The sequence below is a fragment of the Lactuca saligna genome, chromosome 5 (assembly GCF_052625555.1).
Source record: "Lactuca saligna cultivar CGN05327 chromosome 5, ASM5262555v1, whole genome shotgun sequence".
NCBI classification, from domain to species: Eukaryota; Viridiplantae; Streptophyta; class Magnoliopsida; order Asterales; family Asteraceae; genus Lactuca; species Lactuca saligna.
In genome coordinates this window covers 183,122,366-183,144,370 of record NC_136421.1, presented here as the reverse complement: position 1 = coordinate 183,144,370, position 22,005 = coordinate 183,122,366, and the positions used below count along the sequence as shown (strand labels likewise).

The 22,005-nt window shown below is 35.9% G+C and overlaps 4 protein-coding genes across 5 annotated transcripts; 1 reads left to right on the top strand and 3 right to left on the bottom strand.

The window, feature by feature from the left end:
• Positions 1 to 10,168: 10,168 nt before the first annotated feature.
• On the bottom strand, positions 10,169 to 10,747 carry LOC145046021 (uncharacterized). The gene is made up of 2 exons (XM_078994299.1): positions 10,567 to 10,747; positions 10,169 to 10,491 (listed from the first exon to the last, which is right to left on the bottom strand). The coding sequence occupies exons 1-2, from the start codon at positions 10,745 to 10,747 to the stop codon at positions 10,169 to 10,171; spliced, it is 504 nt and encodes a 167-aa protein (XP_078850425.1).
• Positions 10,748 to 12,647: 1,900 nt separating this feature from the next.
• Positions 12,648 to 13,483, bottom strand: LOC145046020 (protein MULTIPOLAR SPINDLE 1-like). The gene is made up of 4 exons (XM_078994298.1): positions 13,480 to 13,483; positions 13,173 to 13,365; positions 12,995 to 13,065; positions 12,648 to 12,914 (listed from the first exon to the last, which is right to left on the bottom strand). Exons 1-4 carry the CDS (start codon positions 13,481 to 13,483, stop codon positions 12,730 to 12,732), a joined length of 453 nt encoding a protein of 150 aa, XP_078850424.1. The 3' UTR covers positions 12,648 to 12,729.
• Positions 13,484 to 13,514: 31 nt separating this feature from the next.
• Positions 13,515 to 14,120, top strand: LOC145046019 (uncharacterized). The gene has a single exon (XM_078994297.1). The coding sequence runs from the start codon at positions 13,515 to 13,517 to the stop codon at positions 14,118 to 14,120; it is 606 nt and encodes a 201-aa protein (XP_078850423.1).
• A 3,502-nt stretch (positions 14,121 to 17,622) lies between these two features.
• LOC144997716 (protein MULTIPOLAR SPINDLE 1-like) lies at positions 17,623 to 19,835 on the bottom strand. Of its 2 annotated transcripts, none has more exons than XM_078957588.1 (10): positions 19,636 to 19,835; positions 19,444 to 19,501; positions 19,223 to 19,372; positions 19,067 to 19,135; positions 18,860 to 18,936; positions 18,686 to 18,740; positions 18,474 to 18,587; positions 18,148 to 18,343; positions 17,970 to 18,040; positions 17,623 to 17,889 (listed from the first exon to the last, which is right to left on the bottom strand). In XM_078957588.1, the coding sequence occupies exons 1-10, from the start codon at positions 19,786 to 19,788 to the stop codon at positions 17,705 to 17,707; spliced, it is 1,128 nt and encodes a 375-aa protein (XP_078813714.1). In that variant the 5' UTR covers positions 19,789 to 19,835; the 3' UTR covers positions 17,623 to 17,704. The 2 variants fall into 2 exon arrangements, with proteins under 2 accessions (XP_078813714.1, XP_078813715.1); XM_078957589.1 differs by having other exon boundaries at positions 18,148 to 18,340.
• Between the last annotated feature and the right edge of the window lie 2,170 nt (positions 19,836 to 22,005).

Genomic DNA, 22,005 nt, shown 5'->3' with positions numbered 1-22,005 from the left:
GCCAAAATTACAATCTCTTATTGTTCATCACTTTGATTTTTGGTTCAAAATCAAAATATATGTATCTCAATTTCATTTTCGTACCTCATCAATCGACCAAACAAATATCAAATTTATTCTATCTTATTTGTTTTCAAAACTGGCCAATTATTGTGATTCTTGTTCTTTGAGGCATTCAACTGTTAAATTTTAATAGCAATTCATGATTTTCTTTTATATTTCGACTTTGAATCATGCATCACAATAATACTCAATCAAATTTTGAGATATTTTGCTTCGATTCTATTATATTTTATATGTTCTATTGGTATATATGCAACATCTCGGATCTGCAGGTATTTTCAAATCCTTTCCTTGATATTTCATTTGTGACATTTTGGTCCCTGGAGTTGTTTGGAATTACCCTAAGGAGCCCTAGTGGAATTTTGGTAATTTAGAGGGCAGGAGATGTACGTTGCGCATACATGTAGGTACACTAAGCGTACTAAGGTGCGCCCTAGTACGTCGAGCATACACATATGTACGCCGAGCGTACTAGTGTCCGAGTGAAACCCTAAATTTTAGGTTTTAAGGAGTATTTAACAATCATTATGGACCAATTGCCCTTAACCTTTCAGCCTCCAAGTCCCTCAGTTGTTCTTGAAAAACCGTAGCCCCTTGAGTGAGAGTGAGAGCCTTAAAGTGTGTCTGTGATGTGTTAGAGTCAAAGGAAGAGCATCAAGAAGTTTGGGAACGTGAAGGAAGGCTTGGATCTAGAGTTTTGGCTTCCTTCTTCATCATCTAAAGGTATAAAGTTCAAACCTTTATGGTTGTTTTTCTAGATCTCGTGTTGGGTTCTTTATTGCTTCTTTCTTGGTCCCAAATGCGCCATTTTGAACATGGCATGTTCTGGATGATTTGAGTTGTCCTTTCAGACCCTTAGAGGGGTCCTTAATCATAAAAATGAGGTCCCATGGCTAGAAGTGTCCCATGTATTTGGTAGAAAGGTCTTAATGGACTAAGATCTTGTATTAAGAACTTTTTGACATCTAAAGTCATAAAGTTGGAAACTTTATTACTATAAGGTGCATTTGGACCATGGATCTGAAGTTTGGGCTTAAGTGCTTAAGACATTAAGCACTTATTGATGTTTGAACTCTACAAGGGTATGTCTCGCGTAGAAGGGAGTACGCCCCATCTACGCGGCTAATGCCCCCATTTCCAGTCAATGCGAGGGTCATGTACCCCCTGCGTAACTTTGGGGTACGCCCAGTGTACACCTTCTGTTGGGCTTTTGCGAGTTGGTCTTTGGATTTGGGTCATCTATGGGCCAGTTTGGCTTAAGCCCTTAAAGGACTTTCTGAGTAGGTGTATTTCAGGCCAATTAGGGGAATTGGACCTTAGGATGAGGTCTATTAGGGAATTAGGGCCAATTTGGAAAATTGGGCAAATTATGAGCCTTGTATATTTGGACCTTTTTGGATCAAGGTTGGAGTTGGGCTTTTCCCGGTTAAGGAAGAGTTAATGGACAATTATTAGTTAAGAGATTTGAGGTGATAATTCGATTATTAATTGGAGGTTTATTTATTATGATAGTTCAAGGTTTTCGTGAGCTAGCAGTCGGTGGTTCTGTTTGATAAGTCAGTGTGAAGTGAGTTTTCCTCACTGTAACTATGGGTCGAAGGCACTAATTCCGGCGCTTCTTAGATGCTTATCCTGGTAGATAGAATGTTGTTATGTTGTTATGATATGTTGGATTTGTATTCTGGTAGATAGGATGACGTTATGCTTATTGATCTGTAGGATCTGTGCTTGCCAATTAATTGACTATGTAGTTATGAGTTATGTATATGTCGACATGTGTGCATGTGGTTGGGTTGAGGCGGTCCTACTTTGTGCTATAGGACAACAGACCCAGGGCGGTCTGGATAGACTGAAGGCCTGTGAGGTGGTCCAGTTAGGCCTAAGGCTCGATGAGAGGTCTGGATAGGTTGTAAGCCCTACGAGGTGGTCCAATCATTCCGAAGACTCGGGAGCGTTCCAGATAGGTTGAAGGCCCTGCGAGGCGGTCCGCTCATGTTGAAGGCTCATACATGCATGTTGCTGTTGGTTATGTTTATGTGGTGGTATTTTGGGGAATACTCACTAAGCTTTGGGCTTACAGCTTTGTTTATATTTCAGGTACTTCAGATGATCGCGGAAAGGCGAAACTTTATCGTGCACCTCCTTATGTTTTTTGTTATGATTTCTGGGAAAACTATGATGTGAAACATATTTTGAAAATAAATTGTAATGAAGGATGGGTTTGTATTATTTAAAAAGTTTAAAATTTCGAAAATTTTTATGAGTGTTACAATTTGGTATCAGAGCCTTGGTTTGAGTAAATTGGAGGAACACTCGTGTGAATCAAGTCTCAAACTAAGGAAAAGATTTTCAAAATGGTTTTCAAACGGGTTTCAAAATACTAAAGGAGGATGCAAAGTGTACGATCAGCCGGAGCTAGTAAGTTGACCCCAAAATGCCATGTTATTATTTGATATTGTGATATAATATAATAGCATACTAGTGATAAGCTAGGGATCTTCATGAATTACATGATACAATTCCCTGATTATATGATGCCTAATAGCCTAGGGCCTTTTCTTTTATGAAATTGGCATCATTACTACAGTTGCTTAGTGTACGCATCATGGTTATATATAACTAAGATCTTATAGTTTGAGAATGTTTGGTTTGGCCTTATTTCATGTTCTTGTTTGATGAAGGGCTTAGAGTAGGATCATATATTCGAATGTCTATAGGGTCCAGTTTTATGTATGGCTAGCATACACGAGTCTTGCTGGGTTGGTGGAAGTTTCATGGATGTATCGTGAAGGGTCAGTCGGCCAGTAGTGAGATGTTTAGCTTTTCCTTTAGGAGTGAGGATTGCACGTTCGTTTGTGCTTATAAGAATTGTTAGGGTGTTGTGATGATCCTTCAGAAAAACACGGGTAGGTGTAAAAGGTAGTGTGGGCATGTATTGTTGAAAGCACAGGACCCGTATGCATAGTAAGGAAGTTACAACCCCTACGGTTTCATCGGAAGTTGGTTCACCATTATTTATGTGGATTATCTGATATCTTCCTAGTGTATTTTCAGTATGGTGACTACAAGGCGACTTGAGATTGGATCTGGGTCGGGATCAGGGACTAACAGCTTGATGGGATCGGATGAGTTGGAGGCCAGGATCAAAAGGATCCTCCATGAGGAGGTGGTTGCTATTGGCTGGAGCTAGATTGCAGAGATGTTCGGGTCTATCAAGACCACGATGATGGAGTTCTTTGATGATCGTTATGCAGCCATTGCTGAGACGATTGCTGTTGCAGCCTCCGCGGACGTGGAGGCTACACGTGTTGGGACAGGGCGAGGCTTTCAGCATCAGGACTTCGATAATACGAAGCCCCCGACTTTCGATGGAGTTCAAGACCTGATTGTGGCTATTTTATGTGGAAGGATGCTTCTTCACTTGTTCATGCCTTGTTGACTAGAAGGTCAGGTGCGCTCTGAACCTTCTGAGGTCTGAAGCGAAGGATTGGTGGAGACTTGTTACGGGATCATACTCTAATGAGCAGAGGGTTGTGGTATCTTGGGATCAGTTCAGAGAGATGTTTCTTACTCGCTACATTCCTCGGGTCAAGCGAGAGAGGTTGGCTTAGGAATTTTTCCCTGAGTTTGCTTCAGAGTAGGCTCAGATGACCCATTATATGAGCATGCTTAAGACGGACATCAGGCAGTTTGTTTCTACTCAGTGGTGTGATACCTTGCTGGTGTTAAGGGAGGCCGCCAGGCGGCGTGAGCTTGAGATAGAGTTCCAGTTGAGAGAGAAGAGGCAGGCCCGTCACAATCGCAGCCGATGCCGAAACAGTTCAAGGCTGCCAATTCTAGGTTTGGAGGTCAGCGTGGCCGCACTTGTGGAAAGTGCGGGAAGATTCATGTTGAAGCATGTCAATCTAATAGTGGGTATCACAAATTTAGAAATGTGGGGCATTATGTGAGGGACAGCCGCTTGTCTACCCCGGTTTCGAGTATAACGATCTGCTATCATTGTGATCAAGTTGGCCATGTGAAGGTCAACTGTTCGTTGCTCGCTACCAAGCCGACACAGGCTCCCATACCAGCTACATTGAGGATCACTGATGGGAGTCAGGGCAGCGTGGAGCCCCCGAGGGTTCGAGGTCACGCTTTCCAGCTCACGACCAAGGAGACCATGACAGCACCAGATGTTGTGACTGGTATGTTTCTATCCCTTATCTTATTGATTATGTTTGTTTTATGCTCACATGTTTGTACCTCTATAGGTACTTTCCTTGTGAACTTAATGCCTACTTTAATGTTGTTTGACTCGGGTGTGAGTCGGTCTTTTATTTCTAGGTCCTTTAGTAGGGAGTTTGTTTCGCCCATGGGAAATTTGGAGTGTCCGTTGCGAGTTTCTATCGCCAACAAACATGGGGTTTCTACTTCTTCGGTTTATCAGGTATGTGTTCTAGAGATTTTCGGGGTGTCCTTTCTGATCGATTTGATTCTGGCTCCTATGGGGGGTGTTTGTTTGCTCGTGGGTATGCATTGGTTGAGCCGTTTTTGGTGCCATGATCAACTACGAGGGCTCGTATGTGGTAGTTCAAACCTTGAGTGGGGGAGAACTGGTTATCTATAGATAGGGCACCAGGTTGGGTACATGGTTTGGTTCTCCAAGATAGATCTGAGGTATGGATACTATCAGGTCAGGGTGAGGGAAGAGGACGTGAAGAAGACCACATTCCAGACTCGTTATGGAAATTAGGAGTTCGTGGTGATGCCATTTGGGCTCACCAATGTGTTGGCAGTATTTATGGATTTGATGAATCGGGTATGTAGGTCGATGCTCGATTGCTCGGTTATTGTGTTTATTGATGATATCTTGGTGTATTCCAATACCAGAAAGCAGCATAAGGAGCATCTTCGCGAGCTTCTGGGGTTTTGAGGCAAGAACAACTTTATGCTAAGTTCTCGAAGTGACAGTTTTGGTTGCGAGAGGTTCAGTTCCTTAGACACCTCATTATCCAAGATGAGATTTTGGTCGATCTGGCCCAAATCGAGGCAGTGATGCAGTGGGAGGTCCCGAAGTCTCCCTGTGATATCAGGAGTTTTCTGTGTTTTTCAGGGTACTACCGGAGATTTATTCAGGATTTCTCCAAGATTGCAATACCCCTCACGCGTCTGACAAGGAAGGGGGTGGATTTCCGGTGGGGCCCTGAGCAGCAGTCAGCATTTAAGACCATTCGGTAGAGACTTTGTGATGCCCCAGTCTTGACCCTCCTGGATGGAATTGAGGATTTTGCGGTTTTATGTGATGCATCCATCACCAATTTGGGAGTAGTCCTCATGCAGAGGGGATGAGTGTTAGCTTATGATTCGCGGCAGCTGAATCTGCATGAGACGAGATATCCCACGCATGATCTTGAGTTGGGAGCGGTGGTTTTCGCTCTCAAGATTTTAAGGCATTACCTTTATGGGGTCCGTTATACTATCTACATGGATCACAAGAGTTTGAGGCATATTATGGATCAGTCGAACCTGAACATGAGATAACACAGGTGGCTGTACATAGTCAAGAAGTATGAGTGCGAGATCCTTTACCATCCAAGTAAAGCGAACGTGGTGGTAGATGCCCTGAGCCGTAAGTCGGTTGGACCTTCTGTTGACGTGGCATGTATGAGGATATCCATGGATTCTCCACTTATGGGTTTGATTAGGGAGTCTCAGACTGAGGGTGTTTGAGACAAGAATTGGAAGATTGAGAGGATCAGGGGTGAGATCACCAGATTTGTGACGCATAGTCATGGATTGTTGACCCGTTGTGGTCGGGTGTGGGTTCATGTGTCTAATGGGGTCAGACAGATTGTGTTAGAGGAAGCTCATAAGTCTCACTTCTCTATCTATTCGGGGGCCACCAAGATGTATCGGGATCTGAGATTGAGTTATTGGTAGACGTGCATGAAGAGAGAGATCGCTTGGAATGTTGAGAGGTGCTTGACCTGTAGGATGGTCAAGGCCGAGCATCAGAGGCCACATGGAAAGCTATAGCCTCTGGAGGTTCCTATGTGGAAATAGGAGCAGATTTCGATGGATTTTATCACCAAGATGCCGAAGACGACAAAGGGGTTTGATGAGATTTGGGTCACCATGGATCTATTGACCGAGAGTCCCCATTTTTTGCAATTCGGCAGAGTTCGTCGGCCGAGAAGTTGACCGATGTGTATATCCAAGAGATCGTTGCTCGCCATGGGATTCCGGTCTCTATTGTTTTAGAGCGTGATGTTCGGTTCACCTCCAGTTTCTGGCAGAAGTTTCATAAGGAACTGGGCACGAGGCTGCATTTCAATACAGCTTATCATCCGCAAATCGAAGGCCAGAGTAAGTGGACCATTCATACTCTCGAGGATATGTTGCGTGCATGTGTTATTGATTTTAGTGAGAGTTGGGACTCCTACCTACCTCTTGTAGAGTTCTCCTACAAGAGCAGTTTCCACTCCAGTATTGGTGCCACCTTTTGAGCTTCTGTATGGGCGGAGATGGCGTACCCCAGTCTGTTTAGCCACAGGGTCATGGGTCGGACCGAGGTGGTTCTGCAGACTACAGAGATGATTCAGTAGATCAGGCAGCATTTGCAAACTACTTAGAGTCGGCAGAAGAGTTATGCCGACCGGCACCGATCTGAGTTGGAGTTTCAGGTCGGTGACATGGTGTTGCTGAAGGTCTCACCCTGGAAGGGTGTAATCCGCTTCAGTAAGAATAGGAAGTTGGTCCCTCGATATATCAGACCATTCCGGATTATTTCCAAGGTTGGCAAGGTTACATATACATTGGATCTTCCAGAGGAGCTCAGTCAGATTCATAGCACTTTCCACGTATCGCAGTTGCGGAAATGCATTTTGGATGAGGTGTCTTGGTATCATTGGATGATATTCAGGTTGATGAGCATCGGAACTATCTCGAGAGGCCGGTAACTATTCTAGAAATGAAGGTGAAGGTTTTGCATAGCAAGGAGGTACCTTTAGTAAAGGTATAGTGCCAGCATTGAAGGGGATCCGAGTGGACCTGGGAGCCAGAGGCTAAGATGCGAGAGCATTATCCGGATTTGTTTGTTGCAGCAGACTTTGAGGACGAAGTCTAGTTCGACTGGGGGAGAGTTGTAACATCTCAGATTTGCAGGTATTTTCGAATCCTTTCCTTGATATTTCATTTGTGACATTTTGGCCCTTGGAGTTGATTGGAGTTAGACCTAAGGAACCCTAGTGGCATTTTGGTAATTTATAGGGTAGGAGATGTACGTTGCGCATACATGTGGGTACGCTAAGCATACTAGGGCACGCCCTAGTACACTGGGTGTAAACATATGTACGCTGAGTGTATTAGTGTCCGAGTGAAACCCTAAATTTTAGGGTTTGAGGAGTATTTAACCATCATTATGCACCAGGTGCCCTTATCCTTTCAGCATGCAAGTCCCTCAGTTGTTCTTGCAAAACCCTAGCCCCCTTGAGTGTGAACGGGAGCCTTAAAGTGTGTCTTTGGTCTGTTAGAGTCAAAGGAAGTGCATCACGAAGCTTGGGAACGTGAAGTAAGGCTTGGATTTGGAGTTTTGGCTTCCTTCTTCATCATCCAAAGGTATAAAGCTCAAACCTTTATGGTTGTTTTGCTAGATCTCTTATTGGGTTCTTTATTGCTTCGTTCCTGGTCCCAAATGCTCCATTTTGAACATGGCATGTTATGGATGATTTGAGTTGTCCTTTCAGACCCTTAGAGGGGTCCTTAATAATAAAAATGAGGTCTCAATGGCTAGAAGTGTCCCATTCATTTGGTAGAAAGGCCTTAATTGGATAAGATCTTGTAAGAACTTTTGGACGTCTAAAGTCATAAAGTTGGAAACTTTATGACTCTAAGGTACATTTAAACCATGGATATGAAGTTTGGGCTTAAGTGCTTAAGGCATTAAGCTCTTATTGAAATTTGAACTCTACGAGGGTACGCCCCTCTTAGAAGGGAGTACGCCCCACATATGCGGTCAATGCCCCCGTTTCCAGTCAATGTGAGGCTCGTGTACGCCCATCGTAACTTTGGGGTACGCCCGGCGTACGCCTTCTGTTGGGCTTTTCGAGTTGCGCTTCGAATTTGGGCCATCTATGGGCCAGTTTGTCTTAGGCTTTTAACGGAATTTCTGAGTAGGTGTATTCTGGGCCAGTTAGGAGAATTGGACCTTAGGATGATGTCTATTAGGGAGTTGGGCCCAATTTAGAAAATTAGGCCAATTATAGGCCTTGTATATTTGGTCCTTTTTGGATCAAGGTTGGACTTAGGCTTTGGCCCAGATAAGGAAGAGTTAATGGACAATTATGAGTTAAGATATTTGAGGTGATAATCCGATTATTAATTGGAGGTTTATTTATTATGATAGTTCGAGGTTTTCGTGAGCTAGCAGTCGGAGGTTCTATTTGATAAGTCAGTGTGAGGTGAGTTTTCCTCATTATACCTATGGGTCAAAGGCACCAATACAAGCCCTTCTTGGATAGTTATCCTAATAGATAGATTATTGATATGTTGTCATGATCTGTTGGATCTGTATCCTGGTAGATAGGATGATGTTATGCTTATTGATCTATATGATTTATGCTTTCCTGTTAATTGATTATGTAGTTATGAGTTATGTATATGTCGACATGTGTGTATGTGGTTGGGTTGAGACAATCCTGCTTTGTGTTGTAGGCCAACAGACCCAGGGCTATCCGGATAGACTTAAGGCATACGAGGCGGTCCAGTCATGCCGAATGCCCAACAAGCGGTCCGGATAGGCTGTAAGCCCTACGAGGCAGTCCAATCATGTCGAAGGCTCGGGAGCGTTCCAGATTGCATGTCGATAAGATCTATATCAATATTAAAGTTATTAAAATCATTTGCGGATAAAGGACAAAAACCGAACCAATTCTTTCCTCCGCTCCCGACCCATATTAAAATCACCAAAATTGATAAACTCATCGTTATGTTGACGTATAAATTTAACAAAAAACATCCGCAAATCTTTCTTTTTTTGTCTATCTTTTTGAGAAAAAAAATTTTTATCTATCAAACATTTATCAAAAAGATACTCACTCGATTAACCACCAAGTCTAGGGATGAACTTTTGGACCGGAAAACTAGTCGGAACCAGAACCCGATGGAACCGTTCGGGTCGGGATCGGGAAGATATTCTTGTAGATTTTTGGAACCAGGAACCGGTAAGAACTGGAATCGGTAGAACCTGACCCGATAAAACCGGCAAAAACTAGAATCGTGTGTTGCTATTTCTCGATGACCGGTTCTAACATTGAAGACACTGCAAGAACCGGTAGGAACCAGTAGAATCGGCGGTCCGGTTCGGTTCTTAATTTCGGCCGACTTCGGTTCTCGGGTCGGGTCCAGTTCGGGTCGGTTCCAATCGGGTCGGTTCATTTGCTCATATGTAACCAAGTCTCTCTCCATAACAAGTAGATTATCTCGGGACATAAGTCAAGATTTTGAAAAAAAAACGTCAGATCCCAAACAATCAATAACCCCCTGATCTTCCCCAGTCAATAACACCCCCCCCCCTCCCCGATCTTTCGCCGGAGCACTTCAACTCGCTATGTTGAATTGATAATTACCCCACCAAAGATCCAACAAAAAAATTAATCAAGTTGTGTCATCTTAGTTTCCTGAATCCCCAAAACACTTACATCATCATGTACACAAACCCACCTTCTCTTCCTGACTTTTAATTTCACACAAATTAATGGACATTAAATTCATTTAACATTATTTAAATCACCTTTTCTTTCAATCATCTTGAAAATATCTTCCTTAGGCCATCTCCAATGCATTGAACTCTTAAGAGTTCAATGGATTGTCACATCAGCATTCCACTAACTATACCATTTAACCTATTAAACTCTACACTCCATTAAACTCTTAAGAGTTCAATGGATTTCCACATCATCATTTTAATTTTTTTATAAATAATAATAATAAATAAAACTAGAATATTACATTAATTAGAAATTCAAAGTTACAATTACTAAATATTAATTAAAGATTACAATTTAGAAATTAAAAGTTACAAATAATATACTAAATAAAAAGTACGATATCTAAAATACAAATTTTACTTCATATTGTATTTTATCTTAATCTCATCACAACGATTTCTCCAAATTTCACGTCCATCTTCCGACATGGTAGTGGGATCCATGAAAATGATTGAAATTTCATCATTCTTTAACTTTTCTTCTTTAATCTTCATCTTTCTTTCTTTCAATGCATTCTTCATATCCAAAGAGTTTTGATAGCGTTCAAAAGTCTTTTTATTTTCTTCTATATGTTTTTCAAGTATTTCATCAAGCCTATTACCAGATGACAAAGTGGAATTGGTAGCTTTCCCTTTTGCTGCTTTTTTTGTTGCATTCCTACCAATTGGACGAGTTGTAACTTCATTATTATCCAGGTTAATGAAAGATTATGTATTTGATAAAGACATAGATGCCCCAGATGCAGTGCTTGAACCTTTCCATTTCTGTTCATTTTTAACGATATTCCAAATATGTTCGTGCTTAAAATCGGCACCATATCTAGCATCATAATGCTCAAAAGTTGCACGTTTGAGATCATCCTCAGACCATCCACTGAGGTGTTGACTTTTCAACACTATATACATTTGATTAAATGCAACTACAAATGGGTTCATGTAATGCCAATGCGTTTTGAGGTTGGCTTGAGTTCTTGCAACGTTCGACGTGTTGCTTTTTTCATAGTATGTAGTAATTCGTCTCTAGAACTCTTTATCACGTTGTTGACTTCCAGTAATGCTATCTTCTGAAATTTGTAGCCAAGCTTTTGCCAACAACATTTCTTCTTCTTTGCTCCAGTAGGTTTTTTTATTTTTTTGTTTCAAATCTAATAAAACCTAATAAAACCACATGAAAAATAACAATTTACATAACACACTTTGGTAATTTTTTTTAAATCTGTTTAATTTTTTCTAAATAAAAACATATGGTAAATTTAATAAAAAAATTTGATATGTTTGTATTCATTTAAAACTATATTTTGTTTCAATATAATACTTTATTTATTTTTTTGACGTATATGGATTGATATAAAACACTAAAACTTATGGTTATGTGTTATTTTAATGTATTTAAATTTATCTACAACTTATTTTCATATATATTTTTAATGTTTGAACTTGTAAAATCAAATTCATAATTTATATATGTATGTATGTGTAAGAAAATAGAAAAAAAACATGAAAAATATAGAAACTGGTTCATCCGGCGGTCGAACCGGTTGAAGCGGGAACCAATCATCATACCGGTTCAACTAAAAAAATGGTTTTTAAAACATTGGTTTGTATGATTATACAACTTCAAATTAAAGTATGGGGGGCTAGAGATGTTGGTTTGGATGGATCGGTTCGATCTGATCCAGTTAAGGAAATTCAAATTGATTTCGGTTTTCAAAACATGGATTCAAATTATCCAAACTAAATTCAACTCCGATCTGATCCAATCCAATTACAATTCAGTTTGATCGGTTTTTATAATTCAGTTTTCAAAAACTAAAACATTTTAAAACGATATATAATTATAATATTATCTAATTTTTATAGAAGAAGCAGAAACGCATTATTTAGTTGTTATTAAAATTTATAACCAACAACTAAGAAGATATATTATAATTTAACATTTAATAGATAAAAAACTTTTAAGAGAAAATGCATATTAATTTTATTTATTAGGTGAAATGTTTTGAACTTTTCTAAAAAAATAAATTAGAAATTTAATATATAACTATAGATATATAAAAATAAATAAATAATAAATTATTACTCGTTTTCTTTTCTTTTTTACTATTCAGTTCTTATTTTATAACCCAAAACCAATCTGAAATCCAAAATAATAACTCGGTTTCAGTGAAAACGAATCCAAACATCCGAATGTCTGAATTAAATAATCCAATTAAAATTATCCAATTAAGCAATTGAGTTTTATCTAACCCAGTGGGAGCAAGATTAGAAACCATATAGTCTTGCCATTGACAACCGTACATGCAAGGCACAGTTTATTTACGAATCCATTATATATACTTTAAATACATAGTATTTTATGTCAAAATGTTACACTCGATACTAAAAAACTAAATAACAAAATAACTCTCTCTCTCGCTCTAACTTTTTTTCTTTTCTGGAATTATGAATATCATGCTTTATTATCGTCGATTCATCTATGTCGATCTTAAATATATGATTCCACGTTGTGGAACTCTTAGACATTTCCCAAAACTTTTGAATTTTTCCAAACCTAAAAGAATCCATAAAAGTTGTTTCATAAATCATAATAATACTAAGCATTTTGTAAAGGGCCTCTTTGCAAAACAGGACCTCATTTTTGTTATTTGTCAAAAAAGTGGCCAAATTATTATATGGGCCTTCCTAGTTCGATCATTTTTGTGATTAACATTAACCCAAAACTAAAATTATTTAACTATCAATAACTTCAATATAATATTTTTTAAGCTATCAAAATCTTATTTTTATTAATATCATAACAATAATGAATTTGAAGACATACACACAAGCATTCAACATGATCCATGACTCCTTAATATGTCAATATTTATTATAAAAATATATATATTTACCATTAAACTAATATGTTATGTAGAGATTCAGCAAAGCAAGGTTTGTAGAATGTTGGTGTTGAGGTTGTGAAGAGATGTAATCTGGGCCACTAATTTGGCAATTAGCCCAATTACTCGATCCATATATAAAATGTAAAGCCCACATCTGCTTTCCAACAGCTGAAGCCCTTTCCGAGCATGGAGGATTGAAGTCACCCACTCTTCTAACAACTCTATATTATAGTATATGATATTATAATACTTACAATTAACCACATGTAATGTAATTAGCATGATGAAAATACATGCATACCTGAAGCAAATCCATCTGTCTTTGACCAACTTATAAGGTTATCTGATACCAAACATTCAATAAGCTGGATCCTGTTAACCACAAAGTATAATATTCTTGCTAAGTTATACAACATGAGAAACAAGAAGCATTTCATGATGCATTCACATAAATAATAATAATAATAATAATAACTTACAAAATGTAGAGACTGGTATGCATTTCAAAAAAAGCTGAATCAAATGGATCAAGAAACAGCAAATTTTCTGAGAGTAAAGAGATTCTTTGAGAAACTGCAAGAATCACTTGTTGTCCAACACATGATTCACTTCCAAGCTTACGAAGCAAATGCTGAACATGGAACTGGGCATTAGTTTCAAACTGATTATGAGCTTCTGAAACAGAATTAGTGAGTCAATCAGAAGATGATTTAACAAAGATATGAAATAATAGATGTATCCATAGATGTCTCTGATAATCTGATATGAACACATGTTTAGATTTACACATGTTTAGATTTACAGAAGGTTGTCTAACAATTATGTTGGAAGCAGTTGCATCACAAGACCTTTGGATATGGCATGCATATTTCGGGGTTGCCGGGTCTAACAATGATATTAATGTACTTAACCAGTCACCGTTATTCAATGATGTATTACAAGGTTATGCTCCTGAATGCAATTTTACTGTTAATGGAAGAACATACACAAAAGGATATTATCTTGCAGATGGTATATATCCTGAATGGACTATAATGGTTAAAAGTTTTCTACATCCGGCCGACCCAAAAAGGATCAAGTTTAAAGAAATGCAAGAGGCTGCAAGAAAGGATGTGGAGAGAGCATTTGTTGTTCTTCAATCTCGTTGGGCAATTGTACGAGGTCCAGCAAGATCGTGGCAACTTAAAAACATAAAGGATATAATGTATACATCCATTATATTACATAATATGATCGTAGAAAATGAAGGAAATGCAATTAGTAATTGGTCAGATGATGTTGATCCTCTTATACGTGTGAATCGAGGACTTGTCGAAGAGGTTCAATATCAAATTCAAAGAAACTCTGAACTACGCGATAATGTCGTACATCATGCTCTTCGACATGATTTAATGGAGCATATTTGGGAACGTTTTATTAATATGTAATATCACTATGTTGTATTATAATAAATAAGATGTTATCTTTTTAAAATGTTTTTAAGATTTATATATATTTTTTATTGTTTAGAATAAAAAATATGAAGTAACTTAATAAATTAAATTATTGAATATAAAATAAAATAAAGTATTATATATATATATATATATATATATATATATATATATATATATATATATATATATATTGTTTATTTCAAAAAAAATATTAAATATTACTTTCTATTGAGAAAGAAAAACAAAAAAAAAGTTTTTACAATAAAATGAGAAAAAAATATAATAATAAGTTTATATGATAAATTGAGAAAAAAAAAGATAAGAAAAACCATACCACGGTTGAATGGGATTAAATCTCTCATTCAATCAACTTATTCCACAATGTTTTCTATATTCATTCAACTGCTACATAGGTTTTCTTTTCCCATTAAACCCTCCAACGAGAGAAATCATATCAAGTATATTTCCATATTCCACGTATCTTTCCATCACCTCAATTAACAAACCTTGATTAATTTCCATATTTTTTTAGTTTTTTTAACCTTACCTTTACACCTACTAGAAGCAGCCGACGAATAGGAAGAATGTGTTGCTTTGGGTTCAGATATAAAGTTCAAAGGGGAATGAAATCTTTGACCTCCAAAACCGAGTGGTATTGATTTCGTACGTGAGTCACTTCCAACACCATTACCCATAAAATCACCTCTTTTTTCAGCCCAAGTCCCTCCTACATACATGATCTCAACTTCTTGAAAGCCTTCAACACTACAAATATGATAGTTCTTGCATCTCTTACATTTCATAGAACAACCCTAAAACTGTCTTCCACTGCTTTGAAATCACCTACCCCCAGCGAGACTTTTCTCATAGATTCCCCCTGCTGCTATCTTGCTTCCACCATTTTTCCTTGAAAAACCCTAGCATAAGAATCCCCATGCATAGGAATTGTTGCATGCGTGTTTGCACCTCCCTTGATGTCCATCGTATTCAAATACCTCACAAAAGGAAACCTCTTCCCTCTTTGATAATTTCTTGGCAATATACACATCCTATGCTTTCCCATATACTTCGAATGTCTTCCATAATCTCTTCTCATCAAAATCCTTGGGGAAATTGGTCACACCAAGAATGTCACAGATAACTTCTCGACACTGTTGTGATTATTTCCTTTCCCCTATATAGACTTATTTCCAGCTTTCCACTCATAATCCTTGTGTCATCAAAAATCACTGAGATCGTAAATAATTTGATCGGAATTAAGGATATTCAGGCGTCTGAACCCGCCGAGGAAAAGAACGCCGAGAATCTTGCTTTCATATTGAGTTTAATAAATTTATTATAACAACAAATATTGATTATTCTCCTTGATTGTGTATGCAAATATCGTTATTAATATCATGAATGCACATTGATTACTCGAGGATTTGTGACATATATCCCCATATTAGAGTTGATAGACTATTGGGCTCGATTTGTGACATATATCCCCAAGTCTCAAGCCTGAGGCTCACTTTTCGTGAGACTTATCTGGTAGTGATTAGGGTTTAGGTTAGGCCTAATCACTAATATTATCGGTACCTTCGCTCCTCTAACATATTGTAATGTTTGTGTTTGTATCAATGTTTTAAAAACAGGTTTGAACTGGCCGGTCGAACCGGTTGGACCGGGAACCAGGAGAGGGAGCGGTTCAACTATCACTGGTTTTACATTGATTTCTGAACCGGATTAAACCGCCGGTTTTTAGAAAAAACCTGTTGAACCGGTAAAAATAAACCGGTTAAATAAAACTATATTTTGTTTCAAATCTAATAAAACCTAATAAAACCACATGAAAAATAACAATTTACATAACACACTTTGGTAATTTTTTTTAAATCTGTTTAATTTTTTCTAAATAAAAACATATGGTAAATTTAATAAAAAAATTTGATATGTTTGTATTCATTTAAAACTATATTTTGTTTCAATATAATACTTTATTTTTTTTTTGACGTATATGGATTGATATAAAACACTAAAACTTATGGTTATGTGTTATTTTAATGTATTTAAATTTATCTACAACTTATTTTCATATATATTTTTAATGTTTGAACTTGTAAAATCAAATTCATAATTTATATATGTATGTATGTGTAAGAAAATAGAAAAAAACATGAAAAATATAGAAACTGGTTCATCCGGCGGTCGAACCGGTTGAAGCGGGAACCAATCATCATACCGGTTCAACTAAAAAACTGGTTTTTAAAACATTGGTTTGTATGATTATACAACTTCAAATTAAAGTATGGGGGCTAGAGATGTTGGTTTGGATAGATCGGTTCGATCTGATCTAGTTAAGGAAATTCAAATTGATTTCGGTTTTCAAAACATGGATTCAAATTATCCAAACTAAATTCAACTCCGATCTGATCCAATCCAATTACAATTCAGTTTGATCGGTTTTTATAATTCAGTTTTCAAAAACTAAAACATTTTAAAACGATATATAATTATAATATTATCTAATTTTTATAGAAGAAGCAGAAACGCATTATTTAGTTGTTATTAAAATTTATAACCAACAACTAAGAAGATATATTATAATTTAACATTTAATAGATAAAAAACTTTTAAGAGAAAATGCATATTAATTTTATTTATTAGGTGAAATGTTTTGAACTTTTCTAAAAAAATAAATTAGAAATTTAATATATAACTATAGATATATAAAAATAAATAAATAATAAATTATTACTCGTTTTCTTTTCTTTTTTACTATTCAGTTCTTATTTTATAACCCAAAACCAATCTGAAATCCAAAATAATAACTCGGTTTCAGTGAAAACGAATCCAAACATCCGAATGTCTGAATTAAATAATCCAATTAAAATTATCCAATTAAGCAATTGAGTTTTATCTAACCCAGTGGGAGCAAGATTAGAAACCATATAGTCTTGCCATTGACAACCGTACATGCAAGGCACAGTTTATTTACGAATCCATTATATATACTTTAAATACATAGTATTTTATGTCAAAATGTTACACTCGATACTAAAAAACTAAATAACAAAATAACTCTCTCTCTCGCTCTAACTTTTTCTCTTTTCTGGAATTATGAATATCATGCTTTATTATCGTCGATTCATCTATGTCGATCTTAAATATATGATTCCACGTTGTGGAACTCTTAGACATTTCCCAAAACTTTTGAATTTTTCCAAACCTAAAAGAATCCATAAAAGTTGTTTCATAAATCATAATAATACTAAGCATTTTGTAAAGGGCCTCTTTGCAAAACAGGACCTCATTTTTGTTATTTGTCAAAAAAGTGGCCAAATTATTATATGGGCCTTCCTAGTTCGATCATTTTTGTGATTAACATTAACCCAAAACTAAAATTATTTAACTATCAATAACTTCAATATAATATTTTTTAAGCTATCAAAATCTTATTTTTATTAATATCATAACAATAATGAATTTGAAGACATACACACAAGCATTCAACATGATCCATGACTCCTTAATATGTCAATATTTATTATAAAAATATATATATTTACCATTAAACTAATATGTTATGTAGAGATTCAGCAAAGCAAGGTTTGTAGAATGTTGGTGTTGAGGTTGTGAAGAGATGTAATCTGGGCCACTAATTTGGCAATTAGCCCAATTACTCGATCCATATATAAAATGTAAAGCCCACATCTGCTTTCCAACAGCTGAAGCCCTTTCCGAGCATGGAGGATTGAAGTCACCCACTCTTCTAACAACTCTATATTATAGTATATGATATTATAATACTTACAATTAACCACATGTAATGTAATTAGCATGATGAAAATACATGCATACCTGAAGCAAATCCATCTGTCTTTGACCAACTTATAAGGTTATCTGATACCAAACATTCAATAAGCTGGATCCTGTTAACCACAAAGTATAATATTCTTGCTAAGTTATACAACATGAGAAACAAGAAGCATTTCATGATGCATTCACATAAATAATAATAATAATAATAATAACTTACAAAATGTAGAGACTGGTATGCATTTCAAAAAAAGCTGAATCAAATGGATCAAGAAACAGCAAATTTTCTGAGAGTAAAGAGATTCTTTGAGAAACTGCAAGAATCACTTGTTGTCCAACACATGATTCACTTCCAAGCTTACGAAGCAAATGCTGAACATGGAACTGGGCATTAGTTTCAAACTGATTATGAGCTTCTGAAACAGAATTAGTGAGTCAATCAGAAGATGATTTAACAAAGATATGAAATAATAGATGTATCCATAGATGTCTCTGATAATCTGATATGAACACATGTTTAGATTTACAGAAGAGAAAAATGTTTACCATTTCCTTGTGATGTGGTGCACATTTTTTTGACTAAACGTAGTGACAAGGTGCCAACAATCCCTTCAACATGTTCGATGCTTGTTCCCTTGGACAAAATATTCTTGATTGCATCTTCAGGGAAAGGACAAAGAGAAGATCATAAGAATAGAGCATAGGTTTTAAATGGAAATATGTAGGGGTTGACTTCAAAATGAAACAAAAGGAGATACCCAAAATGAAGTCTACAGCTTGGTGGGACCAATTTGCAAAATTAGCATCATCTGGCTGCAACAATAGCACATGCAGAAAGTAAAAGGTTGAAGATAAGACTTGCTTCACATAGTCGGTAGAATAAGAAGAATGAAAAATGGGAAGAATTCAATTAATTAGCAAAACACTCTTACAGAAGATATAGTATCACATAACTCCACAAGAAAATCAACTGAAGCCCTAAGCTGTTCAATCTCTTCATCATTATGCTCTGTAAATGCAAACGGTATACACAATCAAGTTGCATTTTCCCGGAGTAATAAGATAATGGAAAGTTAAATAACATACGAAAGCCCTAAATTAAGAACATAATTTGGATGATAATGGTAAGAATCTATTACCAGACCAAAATGATCCTTGTGTGGAACTGGAACCCTCACTTCTTCTTTTTCTTCTTTCCTTCAGTCTCACTGCAACAATAATTCCAAAATTGTTTTACAAAAGATACAAGTACACACACACATAAACACAAAGAACTAATCACATATGTATAAAACCTTGTCTAAGAAATCTACGGCGTAAGACATCATTGAATCTCCCATCAAATCCCTCTCCTGATGGCGGATTAGGATTCAATTTCCCTAAATTTTCAAAGAAATAGCATTTGCAGGATGCACTCCCCGTGAATAATTCATGATGTAATCCATCTGCATAAGAGACAGATGAAATTTTTAGATAGAACACTTACATTATACGCATATAGAGAAGAGAGAGAAACCTTCAACTTCTTCGAGATTTTTTTTTAGTCTGAAAATCTCTTGTTTGCGCTCTTTCGCCTGAAGAGATTTACAAAGAGAATTGCTAAATTTTGACCTCATAAACACGTTGTATTAATAAGTTTGGTTAGAATTATAAATTAATTCGAAGTTGACTTCGAATCAGTTGATGAATGGGATATGAGGAAATGTACCTTGCGTTTCCACTTGATAGCATCAGAACTCGAGGTAGCGGATGGAGGATGAGGAGTTTCAGAATGATTCTTCGGGAATTTGGAACGAAGAAGAGCTATGGCTATGGCAAGCTTCAACGATTCGTCTGAACCGGCGGTGGTTTCCGACGCCATTCCCCCCTCTTTGGCTTGCAGCAGATGGGCGGGAGCTCTGCAGTTATACCAACGACTAATCTTCAATTGAAAATCCATCCCTTCTTATTGTTAGTTTTAGAGAGTAAATTACATGGTGCTTGGTTTGGGGTAATTTATGCATTAGGTCCCTAACTAATTTTTTTAATTCGGAAAGTTCATACTGTTTGTTTTTGTTACGCGTTTGGTCCCTACTGTTTGTTTTTGTTACGCACTTGGTCCCTATCTTACCTAAAAATACTATTATTTAAATAGGGAAAAATAGTGGGATAAGTAAGTAAGATGGAGGGAATAGAGTTCGGGATGTGTTTATTTAAATAAATTAAAAAATCAATGAAAAAATAGTCTTTTTAGGTAAGAAAAGGACCAAACGTGTAACAAAAACAAACTGTAGGAACCTTTCGAGTTAAAAAAATAAGTTAGAAACCAAACGTGCAAATTACCCTAAACTATAGGGACCATTCGTGTAATTTACTCTTAGTTTTATTTAAATAAATTTAATGTTTGTTTACATTAAATGGTTATCTTTAATTGTTTATCCTAGATAAAAATAATCACACTTCTAGAAAATGTTAAAATAATTTGTTTTTATAGGGTACCAGATGGATTGAAAAGAAAATTGAAAAAGAATATATATATATATATATATATATATATATATATATATATATATATATATATATATATATATGCAAAGTTATTAAAACATTTGATTTTCCAAAATAGGTTAGAAAGTTCAAACCATATAATATTAGATCATCAATTATACACATCACTAGCCAGTATAATGGTAGATATCAACTTATCATCACATTCAACCACTAAAATGTTTTGATACTTACCGTTATATCCTTTTTATTTTTTCATTATTAAAATTAAAAAAAAATAATTAATATGTAGAGAGGTAGAGAGATAAAGAAAGAAAAAATCTATTAAATGTGGTGGTTCATCCTCTCCATAAACTTCATTACCCATCAAAACCAATGTCATAAAACATCTCCTCCCATAAACTCGTAGTGGGTGTGGTGTCCTCCACCCCCCAAAATTCATTACCCATCAAAACCAATGCTATCTGTATTTTCTATTTTTTTCATTTGGTATTACTTGTAATAAAGGTATTGAGATATTAATGTTTTGTTATACATTGCATTAGTTATTTAATGTTTTATTCCATAAAACGTGAATCATATACAAGTGAGAACGCACTATTTACCATTGCTTTTCTTTTAATTATAATTTCAGATTCAGTATATATTATTAAATTAAAAAGCTTGCATTTACCATAAATACCCAAAACATAGTCCAATGATTTAGAACGAAATAATATGATATAAGTCTTTATTAATTTGAGTCATATGTTCAACAAAGTTTTCACATCTCTCTAATCTTCTTTTATATTCTTATTCAATCAATATGTCTCGATATATCTTTGTGTATACATCGACATCTTTAGTATGACATTCACATCATGTTTTTAACTTCCATTTTTTTGAGTAGTTCTCTTCAAAAATGGAGAAATTATGTTGGATCCATTAAAGTATTAAACTCAACTTGTATAATTCTTGTTATTCATACATTAGTACGGTGAATTGGATGATAAGGTTTATTGATTTATTCATTCATAGAAGTTGATAGATTTTTTAAATTAAAAAAAGACATTGATATTGTATATTTTACAACTTATCAAAATCCATCCAATAGCCCTTTATTTAGATAATTCAAGAAATTAATAATCTCCTTTTATATTCTTATTCAATCAATATGTCTCGATATATCTTTGTGTATACATGGCATCTTTAGTATGACATTCACATCATGTTTTTAAGTTCTATTATTTTGAGCAGTTCACTTCAAAAATGGAGAAATTATGTTGGATCCATTAAAGTATTAAACTCAACTTGTATAATTCTTGTTATTCATACATTAGTACGGTGAATTGGATGATAAGGTTTATTGATTTATTCATTCATAGAAGTTGATAGATTTTTTAAATTAAAAAAAGACGTTGATATTGTATAATTTACAACTTATCAAAGTCCATCCAATAGCCCTTTATTTATATAATTCAAGACATTAATAAATTAAAGAGAAAATAACAAATTTAGCCAAATATACTAACTACTTTGTGGAAAATAGCTAAAAAACCTGAATTGCAAATTTGGCCACCGAAATCGCAGATAGGAATGGTCCATCTGGGAT

What these genes read in the sequence shown, in the direction of transcription:
- LOC144997716 (XM_078957588.1), bottom strand. Translation starts at nt 19,788, where the DNA reads ATGGCGTCGGAAACCACCGCCGGTTCAGACGAATCGTTGAAGCTTGCC. An exon ending in AAATCTCGAAGAAGTTGAAG is followed by an intron (nt 19,373 to 19,443) that starts GTTTCTCTCTCT and finishes TCTCTTATGCAG; the next exon opens with ATGGATTACATCATGAATTA. An exon ending in GACAGATGGATTTGCTTCAG is followed by an intron (nt 17,890 to 17,969) that starts GTATGCATGTAT and finishes ACTATAATATAG; the next exon opens with AGTTGTTAGAAGAGTGGGTG.
- LOC145046020 (XM_078994298.1), bottom strand. An exon ending in CATACCAGTCTCTACATTTT is followed by an intron (nt 13,066 to 13,172) that starts GTAAGTTATTAT and finishes TGTGGTTAACAG; the next exon opens with GATCCAGCTTATTGAATGTT. An exon ending in GACAGATGGATTTGCTTCAG is followed by an intron (nt 12,915 to 12,994) that starts GTATGCATGTAT and finishes ACTATAATATAG; the next exon opens with AGTTGTTAGAAGAGTGGGTG.
- LOC145046019 (XM_078994297.1), top strand. Translation starts at nt 13,515, where the DNA reads ATGTTGGAAGCAGTTGCATCACAAGACCTTTGGATATGGCATGCATAT.
- LOC145046021 (XM_078994299.1), bottom strand. Translation starts at nt 10,747, where the DNA reads ATGAACCCATTTGTAGTTGCATTTAATCAAATGTATATAGTGTTGAAA. An exon ending in AAATGAACAGAAATGGAAAG is followed by an intron (nt 10,492 to 10,566) that starts GTTCAAGCACTG and finishes ATAATAATGAAG; the next exon opens with TTACAACTCGTCCAATTGGT.